Raw genomic sequence first — 18,752 nt, 5'->3', positions numbered from 1 at the left:
AAGTTAGGCAGAGAAATTCATCATTGCACTGGTAAAAACTGATCAGTTTTTCAGCATTTGTATAAAAACACTTGAGCCTCATGCTGTCTTTGCAGGCATCAATACCCCTGTGAACAAGTGAATGACTTTCCAAATCCAAACTCTGCAAAATGATGCTAGTTCTGGGAACTTCGGATCATAAAAATAAACAATGAAGTCATTGAAAAAACCAAGGGGAAATGTTTGGTATTTGTTAATCATACAGTTATTTCTGAAAGTGTCTTTTGGATGTATCATTGTAACTGATTTTATGAAATCATAAAGGAAGTTTGCTGCAGGTTTTCCTTGAAGAAAGGAAAAGATAGGAAAGGAAATGGAAGAAACCACATTCCTGTAACTTTCAGGAAACAGTAGGTCTAGGAGGGTGCTTGAGAGAATGAGCACTCAATAGCTGACTTAATGACCTGTCTGTTTTCATGTGCTYCTTCTCTTTAGTCTCCAAGAAGCAAGTTCTTCAAACTGATTACCACTTGAATTACTTTGGGTATCAGTGTTTAGGTGTTGCAGTATGTGCAGACAGAGAGGGATGCATGCTTTGAGACCAGGTCTATTCTACCTGAAGGCAGTGATTCACACATATGGCAGAATTCCGGAGYACTCAGAGAGCAGGAAACAGCAGATTTTTCTTGTGAAAATCCAGTGGTAAGATCTATGGGAGCCTTTAAATTTTGTAACATCTGAATCAACAGTTTTCCYTATATGATTGCTATCAAATCATGATTTTATCACAAGCCTAAATGTTTTTAATTAAGGTTTCCTTCTCCTGGAGACACATAATTGTGAAAGAAAACAATTGAAGAAGTTAATGAGACTCTTTCATAAAGCAGCATCTTTTTTTCTTTTTTTTTTTTTTTTTCTTATTTTTGGCAGAGAAGCAGTTGAAAAGGTTAGTTCAATAAAGTCCAAATCCACAAATACCAGCAGTCACAGACAAAAGTATTAATAGGCTATTTTGAAGTCAGTCTCATGATTTGTAAACGGTTGAAAATACCACCACCAGAACAATCTTGCCTGGTTATCTTACTAGAATGATTAAATACTTCAGCCAGATGAAATAGTTTCAAATGCAACATAAATGTTAAGACATTAACTACTGCTGCTTTCTTATACAAAAWAGTTACTCAATACACAGCAAGTGCAAACAGTGTTTCTCAGCATAAAATCAAATGCTTAACTTCCACTCTATACCAAAAATGTTAATGCTGTTTTGAGAAATGCTTTAAATTATCAAGAAATCTAATACCACGTTTTCCTTGTGCTTCTCTTTTTTCTCCTCATTATTAGGTACCAAACCTGCTCAAACAATGGGCTGGTGGCTGGTTTCCAGAGTCAGTATTTTCCATCGGTGCTGGACCGTGAATGGCAATTCTACTGCTGCCGCTACAGCCGGAGATGCCCGTACTCCTGCTGGTGAGTTCAAGCAGACCCCAAACCTGAGACCCTCTTTCCCCCAAAAGTCCCTATAAATGTTTTTGGCTGCTTGACCTGTCAGAAACCTTACCTGAAAAGGAGTGAACTGTGCTTTATGGAGCTAAGCGTGTGATTTCCAATCTGGTACAGGATTCTGAAGGATCCATGGGTAAGGGAAGAGAATAAGGGAATATTTACACTGAATGCAGTAGCTGGCCCTCAGTGAACAGGCCTGGGGATCAGCATCAGCCCAGCTGTGCTGGAAACCATGACAGAAATCTCCAAAGTCGAATGATGTCTTCCCACAACAAATCCAGCACATTTACAGGAGTAGGAGCATCTCTGTGCTACACRTTTGTGCCACAATGACTTACAGGGGTGAACTTATACCAGTTACCTCAGAAAAAAATATTAGTAGTAAATACAACTCTGCTTCCTTTCTCAAGACTGGTTAGAGATCAGAGCCAAAATAAGCCACTGATCATAAAACCAAAAGAAAAAGGCAGTCTCATCTCAACACAGTAATACAATTGGTGTTTGCAGCTTCACAGAGACTGTGGAAAAATGAGCCATGCAGCCCAAGCTTCCCTGTTTCTCTAAAACGCATCACAGGTGGGGTTTCTCTAAATTAAGATGGAAGACAGGAGCAGACTGTGTACAAGAAGCTCACATTGCTCCTGTCCATTCTGTCTAAGAGAACTCATAATTTTATGTTCCAGGGTTACATTCAGGTTAAATTCAGCTATTCTCAGTGATATGAAGAATAACCCTGCAGTTAAAAAAAAAAATTTAAAAAAAAGTAGGGGAGAAAAAAAAAATCTGTGCTTGAATCTTTGTTTCCAGACCTCAGCTTTGAAGTAAGCTTCCCATTGAGATGCTCACAAACTGTTTATGTGCCCATTTGTCTTACTTGCTGGCTGGCTACTGGCCAAACACAACAGCATTGCCTTGCTTTTCATCCTTCAGTCTCTTTGCAGACAGGAGAAAAAGAAATGTTTTTATTATTATTATTTTTAAAGCCTTTAAATTACAGGAACTCTGTAACAAAGTCTTTGGACATGCTTCTGAAAATTCTTCTGCCTCCTTCCTAGCCGACTCTGCCTACGGATGTTCTCTACCTGGAGGTTTATTTACATACCTGYCCAGACTGTTCCCTCTGAGGGAAACTCACTCAGACTTTTAAGCAGTTCTTCCAATCTCTTGCACTCTAATATTGCAGACATTTTCAGGGAGACAACAGAAATCTCTGASTTTGTTTTGTTATTGTTGACAGTTCTGCTTCCCTCAGACGTTGTCTTGACAACGGGGAACAGCTTTGTCTCTGCCTTTCAAATTGGCATTCAGAGTAAGGCAAATCCTAATGTAAATGTTTGGGATTTCTGAAGTCTTTACTTTTCATCTSAGCTGCACAGAGACTCCTATACTGCCCTTCTATTTCCAAAAGTGACAAYACTCTGTTTTTATGCTTGGGAAAAAAGCCTTATGCAGTTCACCTGCAGTTCCATGAAGAAAAGGCAGCATTTCAAAGGCAGGTGAARTGTTTTTCCCTCTAAGCAGGGTGGAAATCCCATGTGCTCACATTCTTCAGGGAGGGGAAAGCTGTACAACTGGCGGGAAGCCATGTCAGCTGGCTTGTGCAAAGCTTCTGGTGCACRGTTTGTGATTATGGCTTCATTATAAAACCATTCTGCCTTTAAGTTRGCCAGGTGTATATAAGCTCTTTCCACATACAGTTACCCAAACTAGGWTGTTATGGTCTGGATTGACAGACAACTAGATGGGTTCAAATATGGTGGTTTAACAGACCCAGTGGTTAAAGGGTGAAACCCTGCCTGGGTGCTTGTCCTGCCTAACATCTCCATCAGCTGAGAYAGAGCACATGCTGGCCAAGTTTGCATATGACACCAGTTGTGGGGGTGAGGGGGTACAGGTGACATGCTTGAGGGCAGGAGTGCTGTTGAGTGGGATGTAAAGAAAACTACTTCTTCTATGAGGACAGATTGCCCATTGAGACTCTTTGGAGGCTTTTAAGGCTGAACTGAATAAAGGTTGAGAAGCCTGGTCTGACCTCGTGGTCGAACCTGGTTGGAGCAGAGGGCTTGTAGCAAAGACTTTTTGAGGTCCCTTTCYGCCAGAGTTGTCCTGGAGTCCCACATTGGAGGACTTTTTTACTGGAGGACCCACTCCATACASATAGTCTCCCTTCCAAAACAGTGGTCTCTTTTCTATCATCTGCTGGGAATGGTTTATTTTTTGCTGTACTCCCTTTACTCTGCCTAGACAGTGTGCTAGCACTCTGGGCAAGTACTGGTTACTATGCTAACATATAATCAACATGAACTTCACTGAGGTAGCATGAAACTCCATGGTTTGGACCCACTTTAACTTGTGAAGTCACAGATGTGAYTTGTCTGAATTGTTACGCCTCGGTGAACCCAGGAGATCTCACATACWGCCTAACTTCCACTGGCCTTTCCAAGTTATTGTCATAAGACCTTGTTCATGCATCATTCTGCTGATCTGTATTTTSCACTCTGGTTAAGATGCATTTGACAGAAAAAAAATATTTTCCCAATAAACTGCAAAGTAGTTCTGGGCTACCATGGGTAAGACCTCACATTGTATATGCATACAAGACAAAAAAATGTGTGTGTATAGAGTATCATTATTTATTGCAGTTTCTGCCCCAAACTACAGCAGTATTTGTTCTGTTCCAGAAACCAGCTGTCAATAAAGTAACTGTGGAGAAATGGCTATTAACATGCTGCTGACTCCTCTTTATTTGTTGAAGCAGCTTATTTTCATGCAAAGGCTTCTATTAGTATATGACTGTGGAAAAGCAGTAACAGGAAAGTATGCAATGATAGTGGTGCCCTGTGGATCATACATTGCACAGAAAAATCCATATTCAAAGGAAATCCGTGCTGCAGAATTTCTCAGCAGCCTTGAATTTTAATATGCYATGTATACTTCAGTACGAAACCAGATATGGGCAGAAATGCATTTTTAAGAAAACTGACAATATTGAGGTATGACAAAACTCTTTGTTTCAAATTAGTTCTTACCTTGGGTGTTTGATTCCTTCCTCTTCCAGTTGTTTCCATACAGGGCTCTCTGGCAAATATGAAAGCAGTAAGACTGCTGATCCTTATGTATGGTTTCTCTTGGCTTTTCTGCTCCAGGACTACACTCCTTCTGAAGTGAGCTGAYCCTACAATGAATAAAGACAAGTTTATTTATGTGTATGAGCCATGAAAATTTGTTAGAATTTGCCCTGGTTTTTGCACCTAGAACACTTCTGAGTWTTTTGACAACTGCTAGTATTTATTGGAATACTAATTTATAACACTATCATGCTGACTGAAACCAACACTTTGTTTTCACTTTGCTTAACAGAATGACTGAAGTCAAATACATACAGAAGAGCTTTGTTTGGTAGCATTTACATCCTCACTCTTTGAACTCAGTAGTTCTGTTACACAGCCCATAGTCTCGCTATTAATTCCCAGTTTACCTCTGCAGTAAGTTCATACTGAAAAAAAATTTACTAATGTTTTCCAGTCTCATAGTTTTGCACTTACTTTGTAAATTTTTTTACAAGTACTTAGTTTCCTTCTTCATCATGCCAAGACTTGTCATGGATTCTGCACATTTTTAATATACTAAAAATAATTAACATTCCTCACAGGAGGGAGAAAAGCTCTCTTTACTTTACCTGGCTAGGGAATGCTACCACAGTAAAATAAACTGTGTGCTGATTTGCACCATAAAGGAAGCAAATCTATCACAGATGTCGAGACAGTGTCACTAAGTGGTCCCATTAGAGCTCAGATTTTTCTCTYTGCCAGGAAATGAAAGCTTGACTCCATACTCTCAAAAGCAAACACATGTCACAGAGCAGCCCCCAGTCTGCACAGACTGTTTATGACTGTTTCCCTTCTTCAAACAASGAGCAGTCCAAATGCCAGAAGGTCTGTCTGGAGCTGTGGCTGCTCTCTGTCATGGTGACACTGTCCAGGCAACAATTACATTTTCCAAGAGTTATGGGACTTAAAGTACTTATTTGTATTCTTGACTCAACCTGCCACACAAGACRTATTGGAAATTGTGATCTTATTCAGGTTTCTCAGGGATAACCAGTAGAAGAGATATAAATCCAAGAGGTGAAATCAGAATAGATGTGGAGGAAACATGCAGTTCTGGAAAACCTCCTCCCCTCTTTTTCCTTTTTTAAAAGGTATTTCACTGTTTGGGGAGGCATTTGATTTTTTTTTTTTTTAATATTACCCATCAAATACAACCTTCCAGTTAAATCTGCAGGACCATCTTCCACAGACATTTTAGGAGAAACACATTCACTGTGACATTGGAAAGCCAGCTAATGTTACATTGGACAAGTCTTTCTTGAGGAACAGACACAAGTTGCCCTGAGCTCTCTGCTGCTGCTTTGTACCAGCTCCTGTAAGCCTTGAAGAATTGTATTCCGGCTGTGCCAGCCTCGGGGGTTTACAGTCCCGGGAAGGCTTGTGGCTTTCAGAGCAGCCACACTGGGAACACAGGAGCAGTGATGTGTCTGTATGAATCCATGGGCTTAGAGCCTGGAGCTGGGACTCAGCCCCAAAACAAATTACATGGCCACAAAAGAAAATTTCTCATCTCTAGAGGAGCTCCAGGACACTTCTAGTTCCCTGGCAGCCCAGCAGTCTGGGATCTATTGTCAGAGCATTTGCCGGAATTTCTGTAGACAGCTTACTAAGACCTTCTTTGGCTTTTCAGTACAGTATGCATTTTTYAAAACAGATGACTTCTGTCTTCCAGCTGGAGGAAGAGTGGAAATTGATTAAAGAGGCATATAATTCCCATGTTCACTGCATGTAACTTGCAGGCTTGCRGCTCCTGAAAAAAATTTATCCTTTAGGAAAGACATACTCTTGAAGCTCTTGTAAACAACATCTGAAAGTAAGGCCATTCAAGGGACACCTCTTGTCCTCAAAGGTCAGAAAGTTAATGTCAAAGCATAAGTTTTCCTCTTGAAATGGAACGTTCTTTCTTTTGGCTGTGGCATTGTTAGAGGAAGAGTTTGGAGGCAAAGAGGAAAATGACAATTAAAGAGGAACCATTAATCTTGTTAGCACTGTAGCTGAACAAGAAATGAGCATTGTAAGATATTCCAAACCATGTACTTACTATAAAGGAGTAAGGATATTCAACAATTGAAGACAGGAACTGTGACTTCTACCACTGACTATCTCTGATTTTTCAAAAACTGATTTCTTTCACCTKCTTGGTAGCTGAAGACAAGGCATACCCACAGCTCCTATGAATCTCTTTAATTAGCAYGCTGTATATACTAAGGCCATTGGTATGACTTGATCTTCTTATTGGTAAAGAATAGACTCATGACAACTATTTCAGAAGTCAATTGTTAAAAGAGTGCCACGGATCACTGCAGATTAGCACAAAACATTCTTCTCAGTTTTAAATGAGTAACTCTGTGTTTTCTATTAATCTCTACCATAGCAATTCTTCACYATGGAAAATAAACAACACAGCTATTTTCAGATTAAAATAAAAACAACAGTAACCCTGGTAAAGATTTAATGCTTTTTTTTTCAATACATATCCTACCCTGAGCAAGACTTATAGGATTATAGTGAAATACATTAGAAAAATGTGTGGCTGGTTGGGGCAATGCAAACCACTGTAAAGATAAACCATTTCACATCAACTCTCTTCTAGCTAAAAATGTCATTATGAAAATACCTTTTTCCATCAGTTTTTCCTGCTGCCTCACACACAGGCCAAACTACTTCCATCCCTTGTCACAAGACTTTCTTTCTCAGTCTTTAAAATAGAATTACGTTCTTTCTCCTCTMCCAACAATGCCCCTAGTGCTTCAAGTCTCTTGAGCTCAAACATTTTATACCTCATACTATCCAGAAAAAAAAAAAAAAAGCAGATTTGAAAAGCTGAACCAGAGTTCCTGTTTTCTGTATTTTCTTGCAAACAGATGATACAGACTGAAAAGACTTCCACTTGTTGAAGGTCTCATATAACTCTTTTCTGCTCTGAGTCCTTCCCTAACTTAACACCTGTGTATGTATCTGGGTGTAACATATTCCACTAAATGCACCCTGCTGTCCCTTGCCCCTCGGCATTTGTTTAGCACTAAATTGTGCCTAGAGCCCGCAATCAATATAACAAACACCTCAGAGCTGCTTTGCAATCTTCTTTTCTAGGTCCCCTGTCATGTACCCCCTACAGGCACCACAAGAACCTCAGCTTGGTCATAGAGGCCTTGTAACACCCCAAACAGCAGCAGGAGCTCTAAACACTTGGCAGTTCCCAAGCTTCTCACTGCTCCCCTAGCCCTATTCTCTTTGAGCTCAATGCCAGAAGTGCTTACAGGGCACTGTGAAGGTTACTGTGGATGGCTTTTCCCAAATGAGTCTTTCCCATGGGCAGGCAAACCCTCACTAATCAGGGCAAAAMGTGTCTCTCACTCATTTTGTGATTTCTCTCAGGTACAAACCATACATTGTCACATGTGCCTTACAAATGCTACCGTATTTGTAAATCAATTATGTGTCTGTAGGTCCATGCTAGGTGGCTTGTAAGTTGATATGCACTTTGTATGCATTAATGAGTAAAACATTTAACATTTAAAGTTAGGTATTTGATAATAAGGGTGCAGATCAAGCTGCAACAAAGCCTGAGGGAACAAATCCTGTGCCCCTGTGCCAGGCAGACACTTTGGGAAGACCCTTAGTGGCTCTCTTAAATGACCTTTTTCCCCTTAATGATGAGAAAAATCACATAGTGACTATCCCTGGSCATTAAATACTAGAGCATCTCTAAGTGCAGACACATTTTGTGTGAATTACCCCCAAGATTCAAAAGATKGAGATWRTAAAAAATGAAYGGGACACACCACAGAGCCCTGCTACAAGGACAATCAACTGCATTTCCTGCTAAAGGTCACAGTGCAAGCCAGACAACCTTGAAATGCAGGGGCTTAGGGGAACAGTTTCAGAAACAAATACAGCAATCATCAAACAGGAATTAATTAGACATATCACACAGACAGATGCAAACTTGAACACTGCTGTCATAGCACTATTTGTGATTTTTCTCTCCAGAACAAATGGAGTCAGTAGGCATCCGTCTATGTAACAAGACATATTGCAGAGCAGCTCAAGTCCCCAAATAATTTCTTTTCARTAATTGCATATTACTGCTGCTTTTTGAACACTTCTTAGCAGAGGAGCCTTAAGAKGCTGCATGGTAATGTGGAGAAGTTAGTAGAGAGGGAGGRGAAGATGACAGCAGTCAGAGAGAAWAGAGAGGCAAGCTCAATGAAGACTCCCACTGCACTTCAGAATAACACTGCATGCTTCTGCAAAAGGTCTGCGAGACCACAGCAATTCAGAAGCTTCTCATCAGATCTACTTTTCAACTAAGCGGCCCATAAAAGAAGTTCAGAGAACTGACTCTGTTCAGAGCAAAAAGCAGCTTTTTAACCTTGTGCTGTGAACAATCTCATCTGCCCAGCACATAGTGCTGGTCAAGATTACAGAACATTTTCCTTGCTGAGTGCCAAACAGATGTTATGAAACACATTTGGTAGAACATATAAAAACACATGTCTTAGTGTTTTCTCATAATTGTAGCCAAAGTGTCAAAACCTGGAATTGATGGGAGAATGCAAAACAAAATCCTGGTCCATAGCTGGTCTTCATACCACATTTTTAAAACCTTGTATGACCCTGGATTTTCTGAAGATGTGCTATCAGACACTCAGACTCCAAATTAGTAAGCTAAATATGGGGACTCTTCTCTAGCTGAGGGAGCAGAACACACAGTTTCTTCTCTTTCTCCTCATGCACAGCAGCTGTCTGCATGACCCGTGAAATACCGTAAATATTATTATTTCTTACCATGGCACAGCACTGTAAGGGCTTTGCAAATCCTTATGTCCATGGTCAGAACTCTGACAACAGACATTGTGAGCAGGTCTGACCTTCTACTTCCCAAACACACTCTGGGATTGGTGCCCTTGTACTGTAACTCAGAATCTGCGTGATGATTGCCATGGCCAAAGGACAGGAAGCATGAGAACAAGATACATTCAAAATAATTGACTGATGAGACTTGAGGATCTTATTAGGCCGTGCTTGAGTTTCACACACAGACCCATTTTTCATTTGTCAGGGAACAATGATTTGTTAGGAATGATGTTCCGACTGAATGACGTTCTTTCACATTCAAAAGCTGAATATGACCTGGAAAGAAACTTAATAGCCCAGAGTACCTCGGTTTTCAGGTAAACTTTCAGCTGATTTCTCCAACAGTTGCTGGTTTGGGCTCCAAATACACCCAAAGCACCTTGTTATAAAAACTCAAACCCATCCCAATAACTGTATTCCTAGTGAGTAACATATTTAAGCCTGTGCTTAAACTCCACCAATTTAATAAAATGTAATCATGCATGAGTGCTGGCTGGATCACCTTCAAGCATCATCCAAGTGCTGCTGCTGGGTCWGATTAAGTCAGGAAAAGGTTGTCAGGTTTTCTGTTGGGGTGTCTTAACCCTCTTAGTCTCAACAGGAATTGGGCTATTTATTTCCACAGGGACAGTATCTCTCTTACAGGGAACCTGAGTCTCCCCTTTGCTGTTTCACAGTGAAGGTGACACAACTCTACAACTCCCATGTAAAATGGTATAATACAAGGAGCACCAGATTTCCATTCACACCTCAGATACAAGAAAGCGCTGGTCAAGCTTTAGCTCCTTCCAGAATCTGCTCATTATACGTAAAATTAATTACAGTATTACTTGACTATTTTCCAAGGAAGCAGCAATCATAATTTGATTAATAATTGAAGAAGCACTTTGAGGTTCTCAGATAAAACACACTGCACAAATATTGTCCAGGCCCATATTTTTACRTTATAAATTAGACAGAAAGAGGAAACAACTAAGATTAGTGGATTAATTGTTACATTCATTTAATATAACTCGTAAATGGATAAATTCTTAGAGTCGTTTGACTTGGCAACATTTACTGCACTCTACAGCAGCATATCAAAGAGACTCACAAGAGGCTGGAGAAAATCCCTGCAATAAAAACAGCAGTAGTAGACAAGCTTTACCTTGTTTTTCAGATTGCTTTTATCCCAGAGATATATATACATAAAATCCAATACTCCAGTTCACTTTTAACTGTTTGAAAGTTTCTGAATTTTATTCAAATAGCTACCTGAACTGGTTGCACAGAAGAGAAAGGCAGTGTCATGTGAGACTATCTTATGGTGCTGTTAAGAAACAAGAACTTTCAAAGAAGCAGGAAAAATCTACTTATTGAGTTTTATTCATTCAAGTGGACTTTTCTATAAGATGGTAAATTATGTTATCCTCTTTTTCCTTAATGTAAAGGTTAACAACAGAATATCCAGGACACTACGGAGAAGATATGGACATGATGATGTACACTTATGACTACTACATCCGTGGGGCAACCACAACTTTCTCTGCTGTGGACAGGTTTGCTTTTCATCTGTTTCATTAGAAATTAAAAGATAAAAAAAGTCTGCTTTTCTATTTCCCCCCAACAGTGCATGGCTACACACCATCTGCTGTGGTACTCAGCATCACACTGGTACTTCTGAGCACCAAAGTTCACAGTGCATATAATCATTATCCAGAGTGGTGTATTGGGAGTGGGGCATCTTCATGCTAATGGGGATCACATCCATGTCCATCTGAGCAGTAAATAACACAGAAATGGAAAGTTGGGCTGAATCTGAGCTACACAAAGTGCAATGAATCTGCAGTGTTGCTTCTCACCTACCTCTGGTTGGAGCATATTTCATGGAGCTCAGTAAAAAACCCTGTACCTTCAGGGAATGAGGGACCTATTTTGGTYCACTTTTCTTTGCAGAGAAGCAGGGAATCTGCCAGCATGCAAAGTTAAGACCATATAAGCTACAATGGGAATGCTGCAAACTGCTCGATCCATTTCAACACAATTCTAGCAGATTCAAGCCACACCAGGAATTTAGGAAATGCAGCACACCAGGATCCCTTTCCAGAAAATGAATTACCTACATTTTCTTGATCGGCTCYGGTCATTTTTTGACATTTGCTAGTCCTCTTGGGAGAGGTCCTACAGCTAGGAAAGTCGTAGTCATGCAAATGGATTCATAATTTTTCTGCTTGGTTAAAAAGGAGTGTTTCTCCCCCTTTGCTATGTACAACTGCAAAGTTTTAAAATTGGGATTTGACATAAATCCCTCACTGTTGTCTGCCTGGTGCCATRGAGATCCTAACAGAGCAGGTTTGAGAAGAGTGTAAGCAGTCACTGGAACCTGATTGTGGGAGAGGGATCTTGAATCTTCCAAGCTGACCTCTAATACATCAATCATGAGCTATTTCTTTGCTGATGCCTTTTATCAGGCACTTCAGTCCAGTGTATTAAAGCATTTGTTACCAAGCACAGCACAGACAGCAAGGCAAAGTGTGCTGCACTGCTCTGCCAAGACTGGGAACATGAGAAGGGGAAAAGAAGAGAGAAGTAGGAGTTTAAAGACACCAATATTTCAAGCTGCCTCTAATAACACTCCAAGCAGCCAAAGTGCTTTTGTCACTGTAATGGTCTCTTATAGAGCCAAAATTCACGATAGGGGTGCTTCAACCAAAAGGTCACCTAAAAYAAAGAGGCTTTTCCAGAAATGATAACACATTGTAAGACTGCTGCTGCAGGTCCATAACCGTACTTTCCTGGCTAAAACACATTACACTATTCATTATCAAATGGAAGCTSTGTCTGCAAATTGTTCCCACAAGTGGAAGAATAACTTTTACAGATGCTTAACTCAAAGGTATCTATTTATTGCTTTAGATAAAGAATTTACAAGCTTATAGGGGACCTTGTAAGAAGTAAAAAAAGCCCTGATCTGAGCTTTTATTCTTAAATATTTCCCAGTGCTTGTATTAATCCTTGTTCCTCATGACTGTAGTAAAGAGTAGGGGAAATAATGCAGACAGTGAGTGCCCCTGCAGCTGAATTCACATTCCATCGGATGTGGACCAGGGTAAAGTCTGGAATCACAAGGACAAGCCCAGAAAACAAAGCAGCTGAGGTAACTATGCCTCTGAGCAGATTTTTGTCTATGACTTCAGGACAGAGTTGCAGTGGGGAGACTGGCCAGGAGCAGAGGCAGGGAAATGGGGAGTACAGCTCCACACAGAACCACAGTGCCTAGAARACAGAGAAGCCACCAGCACACCTTTGTACCTGCCACTGCTCTGGTGGCAGACATCAGAGAAAAAAATTCAGAGAAAAAACATTTTATGAATTGCAAACTAGAAAACTTTTTTGCACCAGTGAAGTTTCTGGTCTCAGCTTCCAGAACAACCAAAACCAATTGGTATTGCCAAATGTATGAAGTGAAAAAAAATTCTTGTTACACCAGTTCAGAATTCAGATTCACGCTGTAACACTCCTTCTGAGCAGCATGATTCATGAGAGTCAGCAAAATTTGTCATCCTAAATGTTTTTTTGCAGCCATGAGCCAGAATAGGAACAGAAAAGGATCTTCTGAGTCTCAGCATGTCAGGGGCAAATGTTCCAATTTTTAAACTGTTCCTTATTTTCAAGCACGTTAAACTTGTGTCCCTACCATTTAGTTTATGGTGGACAATGTTCTTTAGCTAATGAGAGGCACAMAAAAGCCTCTTAAGCTTTCCCAATCACTTCAAACAGGTAGGTATTTTCAGACTTTTTCAATAAACTTGCAGAAATCATATCTTTCCTTCCTACTCCATAAGACATCGAATCACTCAGGTCACTGTTGATATGAAGATATTTGAGACGTATCAACAGTATTTGTATGTGATGCTTRTGGCAAAGGATGTGGAAAGTTTAGAATTATGTTATCCCCACCAACACTTCTGCAATCTCTCTCTGTGTTTCCATGCCTGTGCATCAGGAGTGAATGGAAGAGTGTTTATGACCATCAAAAATTTTAACTGCTTAYTTGTGGAGAACAGACTTCAGAAGTGGTTAATATTTACATTTTCCAGTCCCTTTTAAATAGGTCAAAAGGAGAAAACAACTGTCTATAATGCAAGACAAAACAGCTGGGAAGAATTAGAACAGGCCTAAAGTATTTCTGGGAGCCCATTCAGGAGTGTGGTGGTAACACTGATGCAGACAGGATGACCTAAGGACATAAAAAAGGGAACATTTGCAGGAGAGGGCAGTGTCTTTTGTTAGACAGAGAGATACAGTCAAATTTCAAAGAGGGACATGAAGCAGGTTGTAAACTACTGAAACTGCTCACACACACACTGCAAACCTTTGGCAAAATAGCTCCCAAAATTAAATTCACAAACCAAACAATGAAATACTTTCAACCTGAGCTGAAACTATCAAAAGATGACAGCACAGCTTCCTAGTGGAACATTGTTACTTGGCTGTGATCTGGTTGGATCAGTGTCCTGAGTCCAGAGACCAGCACTGGAACATTCACAGCCCAGCCTGCAGCAAATATGTTGGGACAGGGAAGTGGGAATTACCAGGAGTTCTTGGTAAGTGCCACAGCTTGTCCTTTGCTGTGTAGTATAAAAATAGTACATTCACAGAGTCATAAGCTCATTTCTTTTACAAAACTGTTCTCTGCTCCATCTATTTGGGTGATCTGGACAGCCAGGTATTTCTTAACTGCTCAGGCATCATCACTGAAAAATAAATCGACAGCCAGATATCCCAACAGTAAAGTACATTTGAAATGCCTGGACAAGCTGGACATCCACCAAGCTCAGCTGAGCTAAATTATAGGGTATTTAAGGTCCCTAATAAGTTTCATATGACCAAAGAAAGAGGATTTTGTCAAACTCAATATGAATAGGAATTCACAGAATTTTTTTAACTGAATTGGAAACAGATTATTCAACAATATTTGGAGATAAAAGAAATTTCTCTATACATCAAAAAATTCAAATCTGACAGCACATGACAGCTGGAAAGCAAAAGTGACAGCTCAATATTGATTCCCAAAGCCAAGGAAAATGCATGAATTTAGCAACTGGGAGGGGACCACACCTACAAACTGGTGCTAAGGATCTGCAAAGGCAAGTTCAGACATATTCTAGAGTATGCCTCATAAGGCAATTCCTGATGGGATCTGGGCCCCCACTGGTAAACTTGTAAGGATTCTACAAATTGAAACAGGCTGWTAACTGCTGAATTAAGCACACAGCAGCAATAGTACAAAGTAATTGCCTGTATCCTGAAAAGCTGGACATACATGCTTGACCTCAAAAACAAGTAATAGGGGGAAAAAGGCACCATGACATTAAATGTATCAACCATGTGCATATATGCCAGCATCTGCAAGTCCAAGCTTAAATGGCAGCTTTAGAAATAATTCTGTTCCAGTATTTTAAAGCATGTTTTAAATTCGGGTGATTAAAATACATTTATTTTAAAGAGCTTGACTTTTAATTTCACAATGCTCTATTTTAGAAAAATTACTTCAGGTTTTCAGCTAAAAGTCTCTCTGACAATGGGTCTAGTTTAGCAGACCTTAACTTTGACCAATATATTCCTGTTTTTCACAAATGAGTCCTCTTTATTTTTTATCTCTCTTGGTAATTTAATGACCAAAAGAGTAATAACTTTCTTTGAAGAGCACGCACMGAGACCAAATAAGGGATTCTTAAAATAAACCTAAAAATGAATCTTGCATTCCATTAACCTTTGGTAACAGTTTTATGAGGAAATTATAATTTAAAAACATCTAGGAAAGATCTATAGAAAACCAAAGCCAAACATTATATAACTGTATCATCAGACTTGCTGATGAGTATAAGACAGACCCAGTTCCAAATGACACTCAGGATAAACTGGTGAAGTAGCACAGTGAATTTCCAATTAACCTCAGTTAACGAAAGCTGAAATGAGACATTTTATACCTACATAGAGCTTAAGAGTCAAATTAATGTTATTCCAGGACAGAGTCACCCAATCAATGACACGATGTAAGCACAGTTAATACCAAAATCTGGGCTCAGGGGTCTCAGCACATTCCCAAGAGGCAGCAGTTTGGCATCAGTTTCCTCCCCAGAAAACCAGTGCTGTGCAGGAGTCTTTAAATGCAAGTTCCTATGAAATCACTCCAGCAGCATTACCCATCCCATGCCTCAGATTTAGGGCATCACTATTAACAGAATCCAACCTTTCAGAAACCTCTTGAGGACTATCCATTTTCAATATAAATGACTGCTATCTGCAAGGACTGTACTTTGGATCTAAATTCAAGTTTGCCAGTACCAAGCAGCCTAAATTCAACATTTTTTTCCACAGCAGGACAGTATTTGATCCTCTGAACTCACTTCTATCTGTCAAAGGAAAATTTAATGCACAATAAGCTAAGGTGGAAATTAAATTTGTAGCCTGTTGCAGCTTTTGTTCACTAAATCACTGGCCTCCACTGTTGAATCCCACTGCTCCAGTCAGGCTTCCTTCTAACAATTGTGAGGTTTCCTATCACTCTCTTGAGAGAGAATACCACTCACAAACTGAGACTCGTAAATGTTACTCTTTCTCACATGTGACTTGTCAAGGATGAAAAGTGAATTTCATTTCTCTCACTATTGATTGCTTCAGAACTTTAATAAAGGACGCTAATAGGAAGACCTAGTAGTGAAAAACATTGAAAAAAAATAAAAGGGCGAAATTTGCTGTGTGGATAACTCATCTCCTAGAGATAGATTGAAAATCACCCATTTTTTACGCATTACTGGGCAATATATGACATGACAATAACTTTTGACAGAACCATCATTTTCCTCTTGGTCACTGCTTGAAATTCGATTCAGGACTGATCACCATCAAAATTCATTGTCTTCTGAAGGATACTCAGAGACCTCCTTATTCAGAGAGCTGATTTTCTTACCTTGTAAAGGAGCGAGAAGAGATTGTAATTATCACATATATTTAATGTCCTTTCAGCCCACAAAATCACAAAGCACTCAGATAAAAGTCAGTTAATGGCAGATRTTTTTGTTGCCACAATACCTGATATAAAGCTACTCTTACTTGTATAGCATCTTCTGCAGTTCTGGCTCACTAATACCTCTCTCTCTTTGTTTCATGCAGGGATCGTCAGTGGAAATTTATTGTCTGCAGGATGACAGACTATGACTGCCCATTTCAAAATGTTTAAAAAGCTTGAGTGTACTCCACTTGGAAAGCTTGGAGACACACCAGGCGGGATGAGGATTAGTGATTACAGGAGAAGGTCAATTAGGCTCACAAAAAAATACCAACACTCATCAGCTGTCTGCTGAAGATACAATTCTTTCCCTCTGGAGCTAATACATAAATTACCAACCCACATGCTTGCAACAGTGAATTCAGAGATTTTTCGAAGCTGCACTGACAGTTGTATTCCCCAATTAAATTTGCTTATGACATACATGTTTATGATACAYAACTCTATGGCATCTGCACAGTTACCTTTCTTATATATCCATGTAGCCATTCTGAACACGTACAACTTCCTTTCACATAACAACTCTGTATAAATGGCTTCCCAGTGCAGTCACTTCCCAATAAAGTGGAAACATACTATAACTTCCCAACATACACTAGACTTTCCTGTCTTCTACTTTATACTTGGAACCAATCCAGAGATCCCTACCAGCTTCTCGGAGTTCAGTAGCTGGAATTGTGGAGAAAACGTCGTCAGAAGGTCTCTGATGGGCTGCATCTGGCATTACCTGTTGTAGCCCTCAATGTGACTCCACTGCAACAAATGTCTGCCCACACAAGGGAATTCTGGGTATTTACAACATGCAATATCTGATAAAAATGAGAGTAGATACATCAATAAAACCAGAAGTCTAACCMAGTTTTACTGAGAGTCTCTTTTATGTTGTCTTAAAAATCTCTAATGACGAAAGAGCTCTGCTCAGGGCAAACTCAGGAGTAGATCAGGCCACCCACTCTCATTAAATATGGATATTAGGTTCTTCAGGACTTTCCTTCTCAAGTGGATTGGGTTTCCAGTATGTGGATAATGCCTGTGCATTATCCATCTGCCCTTGGTAATACATTCTTGGYTTAGAATAGACAAATACAGCTAGAGACTTAGGTGACCTTAGTTCCTCCAACTTGCAGATCCTGTTCCCTGTGAAGTACAAACTGACCACGTTTCCAGACTGTACAGCACTGGTGCAGCTGTAATCCAACAAGAAAGACTATTGATCTGTTTCAGTGAGATCTGATGTAGGATTTTCACTCTTGAACAAACCGGAATTTAGGGCTCAGTTTCCGATCTGTTGAACTCTATGGTGAACCTCGTAGTGGTTTTGGTGGTGCTGGCTCAAAGGGCCATGATAACACCAYGAGCCAATTTAAGGTTGCAAAGCTTCATAGGAAACAGTGGTGTCAGCCACTGAATTTCCATATTCCAAGCATTTTTAGCATGTTTACAAGCATAAAGCATTAAAATGAGCATTAAAATTACATTTGTCCAATAAATGAATAATAGGTTTTGCATCGCTGTAGCCTTGTTCTTTATTGATTTTACTTACACCAGCTTATAAATTTGCACACAAACCAACCCTCTCCAAGGCCAGGAAGGTGATTAGGGAGTTCTGTGAGAGCCAGCTGCTGAGACATGTCGGTAACAGTGAGAAGGAGAATTCAATAAGCTTGGAGAAGCTGAAGAAGCTTGTTCACTGACACGGGTAGACAGGCAAAGGAAGTCAAAGGAATTCCAAACAGTAGAGCACCRAAATTGAAGGCATGCATGCCAGGGAATCGATGGAAAAGACTGGGCTCTAAAATTAGGCATAGGAAGATCATCTCTGAGAAAACCTGCTCTAGATGCAAACCTGTTGCCCACACAATTTTATCTCGACTACTTAGGGTGCTCTTCAATCTCTGTGCATAGCATGAGTTTATGAAGGGCTCTGAGAGGAGAGTACAATATCCTCTTAAGCTGTTTTTAATTCACAGAGCTACAAAAAAGAGCAGTTCTGGTCTCTTGCCCTGGAGCTGCAGTGTCATATTGTCTCATATCACAGAATCACAGAATCATTAAGGCTGAAAAAGACCTCCAACATCAATGGGTCCAACCTGTGACTGAACACCATCATGACAAGTACACCACTGTACTAATGTCCACTTGTTTCCTGAACATCTCCAGGGACAATGACTCTGCCATTTCCCTGGACAGCCTATTGCAATGTCTCATCATCCTTTTAGTGAAAAAAAGAATCTTCCTGATGC

At 40.0% G+C, this 18,752-nt stretch overlaps 1 protein-coding gene across 1 annotated transcript in view; it reads left to right on the top strand.

Annotated features, from left to right (window-relative positions):
• DPT (dermatopontin) overlaps window positions 1-17,525 on the top strand; it is a 26,708-nt gene extending 9,183 nt beyond the window's left edge. Inside the window, exons 2-4 of the mRNA XM_057364182.1 lie at window positions 1,324-1,449; window positions 10,886-10,993; window positions 16,614-17,525. Of these exons, the coding sequence (XP_057220165.1) occupies window positions 1,324-1,449; window positions 10,886-10,993; window positions 16,614-16,680 (301 nt within the window). The 3' untranslated portion in view covers window positions 16,681-17,525. The remainder of the gene's footprint in view (window positions 1-1,323; window positions 1,450-10,885; window positions 10,994-16,613) is intronic.
• Window positions 17,526-18,752: the final 1,227 nt, after the last annotated feature.

This window comes from Malurus melanocephalus, unplaced genomic scaffold (genome assembly GCF_030028575.1).
Source record: "Malurus melanocephalus ecotype Western Australia unplaced genomic scaffold, MMel_1.1 scaffold_36, whole genome shotgun sequence".
NCBI lineage: Eukaryota > Metazoa > Chordata > Aves > Passeriformes > Maluridae > Malurus > Malurus melanocephalus.
This window is presented reverse-complemented; position numbering and strand designations above follow the sequence as displayed.